The following is an 11,256-nucleotide window of genomic DNA, read 5'->3' as shown; positions in this document are numbered from 1 at the left end:
ACCACCTCCTCTGTAATCCTGACCTCTTCTCCTCGCCGCTCGAGAAGGAGCGCCATAATCTCCTTACCGTTCCATCCATTTCCCGCCGCCGCCTTCACCACCTCCTCTGTGATCCGAATCTCCTCTCCTCGCTGCTCGAGCAGAAGCGCTGTCATCTCCTGGCCACTCTTTCGATTTGCCACCGCATTCAATATCGCAGTTTCAGGTATCGACGACCCCAGTCCCAATAGAATACGCACAACTGCCGGGTATCCACTTGCAACAGCATACTCAAGTGGTATTTGATGTGAGGCATCGGTAAGATGAGTTAGCTCTGCCGCTTCATCGTTGCCATTCGAAGAATAGACATGCTCTACTATCGCGGGAATACCCCATTGTGCAGCCACATGTAAAATGGAGTATTGATGTGGAGGTTCGTTGAAGCCAAACTTTTCGAGTTGGCGATGACGATAAGCTGTCAGCCAAGTCTCCCGACATGCCGAAATAACCTCGAAGAACTCTGCATGTGAATCTAAGACGACGAATTTAGACTGCGCCATGCGTGCATGATTGGGCCACTCCAGAGTTGCGTAATCTGAGAAGTGATCGTACGTGTTCTTTGTAGTACGAAACCGCTGGATTAGGTGATCGAGACAGCGATACGCAAGGTCAGCCTGAGCTTGAAACTCACTGAAACGAGCCTTTTCACCAAGCTTGACCAAATAATCCTTCACGGATTGGTGCAGTAAGAGGACTTTTTCGTCCTGAATAACGACCATGAGACGGCAGGACTCGATGTATTCACGCATGAACTGGGTACGGGTCTCTATGTCATCTTCGTCTTGACGCAATCGACAGGCCTCAGAGAGCTCCAACAGGGTCAAAGGCCGCTGAGAAACAGCAACAAAACCGAGGACGAGTCGAATCGTGCCTTTCTCCCTTTCCTTTTCAAGGGCTGCGCTGAAAAGCTTCTCATAGAGAGCATGAAGGCCACTAGGCATTGCCTCTAAGCATGAGATCGCGTCCTTCGAGGGGGTATCTTCGAGCTCGGTGCAGGCTATGCCGACCCACAGAAATGTCCCTTCAGCTTTATCTCTAAGAATTTCAGTAACTCGTCCTTTAATTTTCTCCGTGTACTTAAGCTGTGCCACCCTTTCCTTGATACATCGATCAATATCCTGCTTGATGTCAGGAAAGGAAGCCAGGTCCTTATGTGTGAAAATATCCAAGTGTTTGCGGATCTCTGGATACGGCCGACTGGTGACCAGAATTCGGACATTTGGCGGGGCATCGGAACTATGAAAGGTCTCCTGCAACTGTCGGAGCAGCGTCCTTTGCGACTCATCATCGCACTCGTCTAATGCATCAATGATGCAGTATTTTCGGCCGGTGTTGCGGTCCGCCGCCGCTGATATAAAAATTGTCCAAAGAGCGTCGAAGGATTCGAATAGCTTTGCCTTTCGCTCATTATACTTTGGCAAGACGTAGCTGAGAAGCGACGGGTGCTGCTGGATGAGTTGTAGAAGAAGGCCTCTGACGACAGACGTGGCCGTCCTCCGCGTATCGAAAGCGGAGTCACAGAAAAAATATGCCATTGTGTTTCCGTCCGTGGCAGAGAAGCCAGTGGACAGCACGTCGGTGAGATATATCGCCAGCGTAGACTTACCCGTTCCCGGGTTGCCGTGCAGCCACAGAACTTGGGTTGCGTGAATCTCAGAGTTCTCATTGTGACTCGGCCCAAGCCAAGCAGTCAGATCGTCCGTGCCAAGTATCCACTCGCAGGTGCCAGCAGCGCGGTCACCCTTCTTGCGTTTTAGAGCCTTCTTGTCCTCGAGCGGGTCGGTGACGAATAGATCATGAAGACATGCTTCAGCTTGTGGGCTGTACTTTAGTGCGGCTTTGGCGAACTGTTAGCAGGGCTTGAACAATTCTTGTACCGGTCGGGCGACGGCTGAGCTTACCATGATTGTCAGTAATGATTTCCCTTCCTATCCGACTTGGTTAGCATACGCCTAGACTAGGTGACAAGAATACGCACTCTCGAACCGGCGGCGAACGACGTCATTCGCTCGGCGGCACATCTTGGAGATCACATTGGACACCCTTTCGAAAGCAGGGTCGGTTGGGCCGTAATACTTGTTGATCTTCAGGTGATCTTTGTCGAGTGCATACCTGTCGAGGCCTGGAATGCAAGCCGATGTTTCGTCGACGACCTAGGGAGGTAAGTACAGCTCCAGACAGCGAGCGTCTTTCAAGCATTCACGTACCATTCCTTTGGCCACCCCAACAATCCCCAGCCGCCGCCCATAGTCCGTTTCGTGGAGCTCGCTGAAACACGCGACGGCCGTCGACAGCTTGTTGAGCAACTTGCAGAAGCGATGTACCCTGTCTCGGAGCGCCGGCTCGTCGAAACCTAGCTCCCTCGTAATGCCACTATGGGAGCCTGCCGGCCCCATCAGCTGCGCAAGAGCATTGGCGAGAGGTTGCCACTTCGAGCCACGAAACGGCGTCCCTAGGAACACAAGACCAACGGTCGTCTTCAGCAGTGACTCGTATCTGCTGTCGTCGCTGGCGTACAGAAAGGCCTCGGGGTCGGAGATCAGCAAAAGCCCATATAAAATGGCGAGGGCATCAGCGAACCTGCACAATAACATTTCCACCTAGACTATGGCCGACGAAGACAAGCGGCCGGCTCGGGCGACCGGCGCGGAATGCGTGTAGGCTGTGGACGAGCTCTTCTCCGCAGAGCTGGAGGCGCGTCTTTGGTGCGTCTACGTGCCAGGTCGTCTCGTAGCGATACACTATAATCCTGGCCTTCGGCACCTGCGCTGGCAGCATGTCAGGGTCCCGAAGCCAGTTGATATGCTTTTCGCCGTCCTTGCATATCCAAGACCAGTCCGCGTCCGAACCAAGGCCATGTACGGCAACGATGCTGCTGTGATCAGATTGATGTTTCCTCAAAATTACTCAGAACACTTACTCGACCTCAGCATCATCGGCTGCGTCGCGCGTCTGCTCAGGGTATACTACCGTAAGACGCTTCCGAGTCCGATCCTATGCGGTATTACTATGCTGCTCCTCCATTGCCCAGATGACATACCTTTGTCCTCTCTGGCACCGAATGATCAGGGCGATGGTCCTGCGCTACCTGGGACTGTCGTCGCGATTTCGCAGCAGATCTAGCTCTCGCTGCCAACAACCAGTACACGGCAGCGACCATGCTCCCTAAGAAGGTGAGTAACCACCGTTGCGCCCAGTCCATCGCGGCCAGGGGTGTTTGCGGGGCGGGAAGGTTAGTTGCGGGTGGTGCACGGGCGGCAGAAGCTTGTAATGCTAGATGGTGGCGACGGGTCAACTTCGAAGCTTTCGTGTTCAAAACAGCAACACTTGTCTTGAATATAAAATACGTTGAAAGGCGTGTACGTAGACGCAAGGAAGTCTATACGCTGTTGGGAGAAGGTGTAAAAACAGGGCCAAAGGACGCAGCGGCCATGGGCGATGGTTGGCCTGACCTTAGGGATGCGTAGTTTGGGAGGATGCTTGGTGGCCGTAAGCCACAGCGCTTACTGCCTGGGTGTCTCTCCGCCCCAGTGCAGCAAAGTGCAGGTTCGTTCAGCTTCTATGTTGCACAGCGCACGTTTGGTGTTGAAGTCGTGCCGACCGTTCCTGATGTGCCTATGTACCTACCTCATCACGACGGTGGCTCCTCCTCCTCTCAATGTGCATCTTCTGCCGCCTGGCGAAACTCCAATGGCGGTCGGACAGTCCTGCTGATGGCAGACTAAGGTGGATAGGAAACCCGAACGAACTCCGTAGCGTCCTACGCACTCCATCTCACCACGGCATTTTGATCTAGCGCATCTTGTAACAGGCGCATCCATTCTCCGTCCGTCTCCTCGCGTCCAAAAAGGAGCACAACAACGCGTCCCGACAAGGTCGCGACCAGCTCCTGGCGCTTCTGCCCGCGTTCTACCGCAAAGAGTGGTGACCTGGGCACTGCGGGTCTGCATGTCACTGCTGTGTTGAGAGGGAGCTCGACTTGCAACGGCTCGCCAACATTCAGGACTGGCTCTGGATCGCGGGTCTGCCGTTGCCGCCACGTGCCCTGCACCACCAGCTCTTGCTAGGTCGTGATGTCTTCGTCACGGAGCAGGTGGACATGCATCTGGTCTGGACAGCGGGGCGCATGCTCCTCAAGCCAATACCACGATTCCTCCTGGAGCCGGGCTTCTGGGCTGTCTATCTCGTTTGTGCAAATGGGTGTGGCTGTTCTTCCAACACCAAGGCTTTCACCACAGCCGTCCAAGAGAAGTGCAGGCGCCAAGTTCTCCGCCAGCGTAGAGCGACTTTCGTATTGCCACGGACAAGTATCTCCTTCCCTCAGGTTCGCGGCCTTTAACGCCCAGAAAGGGACGTCAGCGAGCAATTTTCTAAGACGCCGTACTCTATGGATAAGAACTGCCCTGCCTGCGTAACAGGGGACCTCTCGGTGGCCAGTATCGGCCATAATCAAATTGTGGCCAAAGGCGCGTCCTTTCCAGCAATAGCCGGGCACGGATTGAGATGCATACGCATGTCTAAGGCGCAGCCGGCGGAACTGCCAAAAGGGTGGGGGATGCGCTGGCAACAAGGCGAACACGGGGGAGCTAACTGGTTAGGTCAACGGTGTTAAAGCCTCAGGCAATAAGTACCAATGCAGCAGTGTCCTGTGTGGAAACAATCCACAAATAAAACGATATGGTAGAACCTTTCTGAAATCGACGCAGCTGTGTGAGCGAGGCCTACCACTAGTGGCGCATGTCGTGAAGTGATGACGAGTCAACGTGTGCTGCAGGACCTTTACGACGTGACTGTTGACTGGTAGGAGCGACGAAATATCAGCCATCGGAAGGCCAAGGCATGATAGGCACGCCATACAAATTTCATCCAGTCGCTGTGTGCAGAAGGCGCATTTTCACGGAGCGGTCCCGCCACAGCAACAGCAGGCAGGATCGGTTCCATGTGACGGCAAACCGGACCGGCGATCAGCGGCCTCGCTACTCCGCTTGAGGACGACAGGGTGCGTATTCTGTCAACCACTGTGATGCTTTCTCGTAGGAAAGACTAACGACTTGGAATGGACAAAGCTCGGGCGAGAAAGGGCTTCATACGCATGCAAAGAAGGTCACTGACCTTCGCCTAGAAGGTCGGTGAATGAAGCGGTGTTGCCAGCACAGCTCCTCGTACATCGTAGCCTTACAGGATCTAGGAGGTAATGTCACCTTCAACGCTCACCCAACGTGACCACACTCTCCAAAACCGGTCTCAAGATGCGCTGTCTCCGCATGCGCCTGCATACAAATCCACAGTAGTGATCCAACCGGAAAGGTTGACACGATGCCGTACAGGCGGCAGGTGTTGCCTGCTCGCAGACTCAACGCGAGCCGCAGCAGCGAAGTGATCATCAACATAAACTGGTTCAGGCGAGGCTGTGAAAATGATTGATTTGCCTTACGCGAGAAGTAAGTCATGCATAACCTCGCAAAAGGCGTCGAGCTCACCCCCCTGTAGATGGCCAGAGGCGTGATGTATATAAAGCGAGAGCTGATAGTGCATGAAAGGAAACGACATAGAAGGCTTCTTCTCTGTTACGCTTTTACAGAAAAAGGTTCCCATTGTAATGCCAACGCAATCGAAACAGGACCCCGGAAAGGGGAAACCGATTCCAGCCTCTCCCACTGGCGAAGAATTAGTTACAGAGTTGATATAACTTATGCGCCCATTCTGTGAGGGGGGAAATGGAAAAAGTCTCAAGGCTATGATACAGGGTCATGAGACTCTGAAAGCAGAACTCAGTGATCTTCGCACAGCGTATAACACCAACCTCCGCGCTCTGGCCCAGCAGCAGATCGACTGGGATACTGAGCGCTCCTGTCTTCAGGAAGGTGTCCAGGCAGAAAGGGCACGCTTGAAGCAAAGTTTAAGCGACCAAAAAGATGCCGGCGCAAAACTTGACACTGAGCGAGAAAAGGCAGATAGCCTACGGCGTCAGATATAAGACAACGAGCAAAAAATCAAGGCTCTCATTGAGGCCAAAAAACATGCGGAGGGTACTGCTACAAAACTCCGCGGCGAGAAGGAAGCAATGCAAGTGCGCATGGAAGGCATGGGCAACAAGAACAACGCACTTAAAGATGAGTTGCAAGTATTGAAACAGCAGCATGATGCAAACCTCGAGGAGTTGAACAATGTTCAAGAATCTCTTACCACTGTTCGATCTTTCCTGGTTCCGCTGCGGGCCTTAGATGAGACTGGCAGAGTCACAATGTATGTACTCTCCCCAAGCAACCGATGCCGTCAGCTAACAGAAGCGGTTGCACAGTCATGATGGCTTTGCAGATCTATTCCAGAGCGCAATGGATCTGTGTCAGTCCGCTCTCTATCACGATGTTAGTGATAAGAACATGGCAGGAAGTAGCTTCCAATCCCACGCACTCCCACTTCCAGCATCAAATTCGCCGGCAGCGAAGCAAATGAGAGTTGTGGCCGGACTTGCAGCGTGTGGGAAGGCGCTTGATAGGCACCTGTTTCGTGACTCTTTCTTGACGCAGAGCCACGAACTGGATGAAAAGCTGCACCTCCTTGCGACTACTGACCGCCTACATCACGCCTACGTACGCGCAGCTCTGGCAAAAGTGCTACCAGCGGCACAGACACAAGGCCAGAACCGCGGAGCTGAATTGGCGATCAACGAGGTCATGACGGCTATAGGTCGATGGGCTCGAGACGAGCGAGCACTGAGATCCGGATTAGAGAACATCTGTAATAAGGCACTGAAGTGTTGGGCGCTAGCTTGGCAGGTGTAGCACAGGATCTGGCCAGAGTTCGAGTATGAGCTACCAGAGGACTGGCAACCGCTACCATTACTATGCTGGCCCGCCGCACCGACGGTCAATACATCAAACAGAAAGAAAATGCCAAAAACAGACAACTCACAGAACGGTGCGCCAAACCACGAGCCACGCCAACTCCTCGGTAGTGAGGTCGCTAAAGTTGTGTGGCCGACAATTTTCGCTGCTGAACCACAAGTTCCTGATAGCTCTGACGCGACTGCTTTAGTCCAGTTGCACTGCGGATACGTCCTCACACAAGCTCAAAGTCAAGATGCCGAAGAGAAAAAATCGCGTAGGGCAGCCAGACGGACTAGGCGGGCCGACTCAGTGCCACAGAATAATCGACGAAACTCGGGCGTTTTTTTATCTGGCGGCGTTTTAAGCGGTTTCAGCGGGAAATAAGGCCAAAATATCTACGATCGCAAAGGCCAGCTCATCAGATGCGCCGCTATACTCAGCCGCTTGCTTCTGAAAGGACAGGATGGTCTCAGTAGCTTCTTCTGGGTTGATCGCAAGTTAAACTTCTATGGTGCGCAGTTTCAAGGCTTCAACAGCTTAGAAAATCCTACAAAGCGACCCTCAACTTCGCAATGTAGCAATAAGGAATCGGCGGTGGCGGGCTCGATCTGGCGGAGGATTCAGATGCTATTCAAGTCTCAAATGAAGATAGCCCTAGCTAGGCCCGATAGTATCAATGAGGAGCTCGACCATTCTGGGCACTTTCGGCAGTGATCTGCGAGCTGATAAATTATGCGCCACAAAAGCGAAAGAAAACCTAGCAGGCACTAAAGCAAGTACGAGAGGAAACATCCGCCTTACTTGGTAGTAAACTTACCGTCGTTCGAGTTATACAACTCGTTCACGTCAGCTTGGCAACGGAGTTGCGTTTCATGCCTATGGAGCACGAACCGAATTTATTTGTTACTGAGGCGAGATTGCAGATTGCACGCGGACATCAGTTCAGCTGAGAAGGACAGAGAGCCGAGGAATTATCCCCTTATCAGTGCTCCAAGGCTTTGCGTGAGGGTAAAATACACGCGAAGGTCCAGCTCATATATTAACTCGAAGGACATCGGCCTATGCCGGCCCCGAGAGTCGTAGCATCGAGCCAAAATGGCGTGCTTCCTCTGCAATATTCTCTTGTGTCAAGCTGCGAAGGTGTACACGAAGCGATGCCACGGTACCCTACCCGGAAGTTACCTGTGTTCCCTTCACGGTGCGGATTGAAGCGCCTGTTCGTGCAAAGTCTGAAGGCTTATACCCGCAATGGTGCAGTTACACTGCTGTCGAGGCACTCGCTTTCCGCAGCTGAGTGAAAGTACACTGTGGGCGATGGATGTTTCCGCAACTACATTGGGCATGCTTCCCGGGCCATGGGGCATGATGGGAGAGTCACCGAGGCTGGAGTCCAGCGTTGGTACGAGCCGAGAACCGTCGACCCCACAAGCAGTGATTGGGTTAGAGCTTGAGCCCGGGCCGGTGGGACGCCATCGATGTCGCGCGGTAAATTAGGTCAACTCACAGTGCGTCAGGGAAGTATGGCCAAGCTTGCTCTCGGCGCGTCTACTATTGCACCTGTCCAGGCAGGGCCGCTCTTCATTCAGCTTGAACACACGGTGGGCAAGGATGGGGGCGTAGGATCAGAACTAGGATGCAACTTGGAATGGCTTACGCAAGAAGACGCAGACGCCGCAAAAGATAATAGAATATGTGCATCGTAGACGCAGAGTCTTTAGAGGACGGAGTTATTATACCATCCCGGCTTCAAGTTTGGAAGCTCTATGTATCTCCACCGCGGGTATTTGGTTAGATTGCAAATGAAGCAGTGAAGCGTGCCAAGCCACAAGCATGGCAGGTCACAAAACAGTCCGCAGAACCTCTGTTGCTTCTATTCTCAATCTTTCCCGTTCTCTGCTCGTTGTATTATTCCCAGTCGCTGGTTGGTTCTGCAGTTCGTTGTCCTGCCGCGCGAGCTGCGCAAAGATCAACCCAAAGAGTTGAAGCTGATTCTCTGCCTCGCGAGCCGCTTCATCAATAATTTTCGCATGTCGACGATTGCGTTGACGCGCAGAGAAGACTTTTGATCTCTCCTTGCGGTATGCGTCTTCATTTTCCAGTCTTTTCTGTGTTGCAAGGCTTGTGAAACGCGCCCTCTGGTTGCCTTCTGGTGTGACCCGCATCACGCCTTTGGGCACGCAAATCACGGATTGTGGCATCACGTATCAATTTGCCAAACTCCAAATGTTGTCTGTCTGTCTTTATGTTTTTGACCGGCTCATCTGGTTTGTGTTGCCCCCTTTCAGTGTATCTGAAATGCAGCAGGGGACGAGGCTCTTTAAAGGTATGAAAAGGAGTTGGTTCCGGCCCTCAATATGCTCAAAAGCCGCTGCGAGGGCTATAAAAGCCTTACATCACTTTTAGGTTCCTCTGGGGATGCAGCAAGAACAGATGACGAATGAATTGAAGCCGTTTCTGACGCTTGGGGTAAAAAAGGACGGCCAAGTGGTGAAAAACCCTGCACCCTCTTCAGGAGATTCCGTCCATGTCAGGTTCCTGGCAACATGGCCGCTTTTGGATTCCTTTTGACAGCAAGATAATCAATTTTAGGCCGATAATGACTGTTGCTCAGACGGCAGTTTAGTTAAGCCTGTTTAGATTGCACTCTGGCAATAAGATGACGAGGTGCAGGTAAATAATCGCCACTCACGTTTACTAGCATCCAAAACAGCTCCATCCGTTACCCGCGCTCCCTGCGCCATCAGTGAGCGGATGCGTCGAGGCTAGTTTCTGACGACACAAGCACCCGTCTCCCGCCGAAGGCACATGCCAATAAGCCGGCATTTATTCTAATTGATGAACCAACATCTCATTCTATCGGAATGTGGCCTCACTGTAGCCGTCGACGGCCGCGTCGAATTCCACAAGAGCCGTATCGGCCGCTTGGTCAAGTCGGATGTAGACGGAGTCAACTCGGGCAGCACCACCAGCTTCATACCGGTCTCGAGGCAGATAGCGCGCTGATCAGTTCGACTTTTGTGATAAAACCGCCCTAGATTTGGGAGGTAATATGACGGCAAATTGAAATGGTCGAGCTGCTTCGTCCATGATCATTGTCAGTTGCGCATTCTCCTAGTCGCTGCAGTTCAGTGCCGGCACCAATAGGCTTGATGTTCCCGATTATGTCGGCAAGCTTTAGTCGGACAAGGCCCCTCTTGGAGGTATTGATGGACTTTATGGCGAGTGTCTCCTGCGTGGCGTTTGACAGGGGTATGCGGCGCTGGCAGTTGCATTGTAGGACACGGGATCCTGCAAAGCAGTGTGGTACGTACCCGTAGCACCTGTGTCTACCACAATGGTGGTAGCAAAAGACAATTCGCAGCTTGTTACTCGGCTGTAGGCCGACTTGCCTCTCAATTTTAGTATCAATTTTTTTTTCGGGACAATTTTCTCGCGTACGGCGCCTAGTAGAGCGAAACGCTGGGCATAGGGTCGCCATGGAGTAGCTTGTGCGATGTGCCAGCAACGAATTCCGACGATGTGCATGACACCCACCAGAGTCTCGTACGAGAGACTGCGTGAGAGTTTCAGGGCATTGCTGGGCTTTCAGCCATAAAGACGGCTTGCGCGGTGTGCAGCTTTCTCGTACGAGAGCATGCGTTAGAGCTTTGGCACTCGAGCCCAGACTCGTTCACAGCTGCGTACGAGAACCTGCGTGCGCAGTACGAATGCCCTGCCAAATGTCTGCCCACAGCGCAGTGCGGATGCCCTGCCAAATGAGGACGCATCCACTCTGCCCGCAGCTGCGTGCGAGAACTTGCGTACGCAGTGCGAATGCCTGTCCAAATGAAGGCATGCCTCGAACCTAAACTCGAATCGCAAGCAACAACAACTCTCCCCTGTAAACAATTTTCCCCACTTGGTGCTGTTAGCACCTGTTAGTGGGCTAACGCGTTTACAGGTGACATTGCCACACCTTTAATATGGACCACTATCGCGACCCAACAGCACAATGGAAGAACTTTGGAGAGTTCATATTCCATTGCAAAGCTGGTTCCGGCGACAACTTCACGAGACGTGCGCTGGGAATCTCCTTTGAAACGGTTTTCCTCATTTCGGGATCCACAGTGCAAAGCTCGCCTGCCTTGTGGCTATCCTCATTCGACAACGCGTCAGCCGCCGACTTCTAGTGTTCGAACCTCAGGAAACACCAAAACATTACAGCCCAGTGCCTGGCGGATTGCCGGGCCGTCACGCACGACAATAGATGGAAAATGGACTTGGATACCCCATTTTCTTGCCCGATAAGAGTTTACGGCATCGTACACCAGGGAGAACGCGTTTTGTGACGCGTGACAGAAGTCACGGATTAGGCCACCGCCGAAACATCAACACCGAACAAACTTTC

At 52.8% G+C, this 11,256-nt stretch overlaps 2 protein-coding genes across 2 annotated transcripts; one reads left to right on the top strand and one right to left on the bottom strand.

The window, feature by feature from the left end:
• Positions 1-511: 511 nt before the first annotated feature.
• Positions 512-3,241, bottom strand: BBA_09896 (Pfs, NACHT, and Ankyrin domain protein; the record flags this gene model as incomplete). Its single annotated transcript, XM_008604993.1, has 8 exons — positions 512-530; positions 592-1,876; positions 1,941-1,967; positions 2,018-2,192; positions 2,247-2,564; positions 2,620-2,911; positions 2,960-2,991; positions 3,080-3,241. 8 exons carry the CDS (start codon positions 3,239-3,241, stop codon positions 512-514), a joined length of 2,310 nt encoding a protein of 769 aa, XP_008603215.1.
• Positions 3,242-5,731: 2,490 nt separating this feature from the next.
• BBA_09895 (uncharacterized protein) lies at positions 5,732-6,824 on the top strand (the record flags this gene model as incomplete). The annotated part of the gene is made up of 3 exons (XM_008604992.1): positions 5,732-5,903; positions 6,018-6,285; positions 6,341-6,824. 3 exons carry the CDS (start codon positions 5,732-5,734, stop codon positions 6,822-6,824), a joined length of 924 nt encoding a protein of 307 aa, XP_008603214.1.
• Between the last annotated feature and the right edge of the window lie 4,432 nt (positions 6,825-11,256).

This window comes from Beauveria bassiana (genome assembly GCF_000280675.1).
Source record: "Beauveria bassiana ARSEF 2860 unplaced genomic scaffold BBA_S00073, whole genome shotgun sequence".
Taxonomy (NCBI): Eukaryota; Fungi; Ascomycota; class Sordariomycetes; order Hypocreales; family Cordycipitaceae; genus Beauveria; species Beauveria bassiana.
This window is presented reverse-complemented; position numbering and strand designations above follow the sequence as displayed.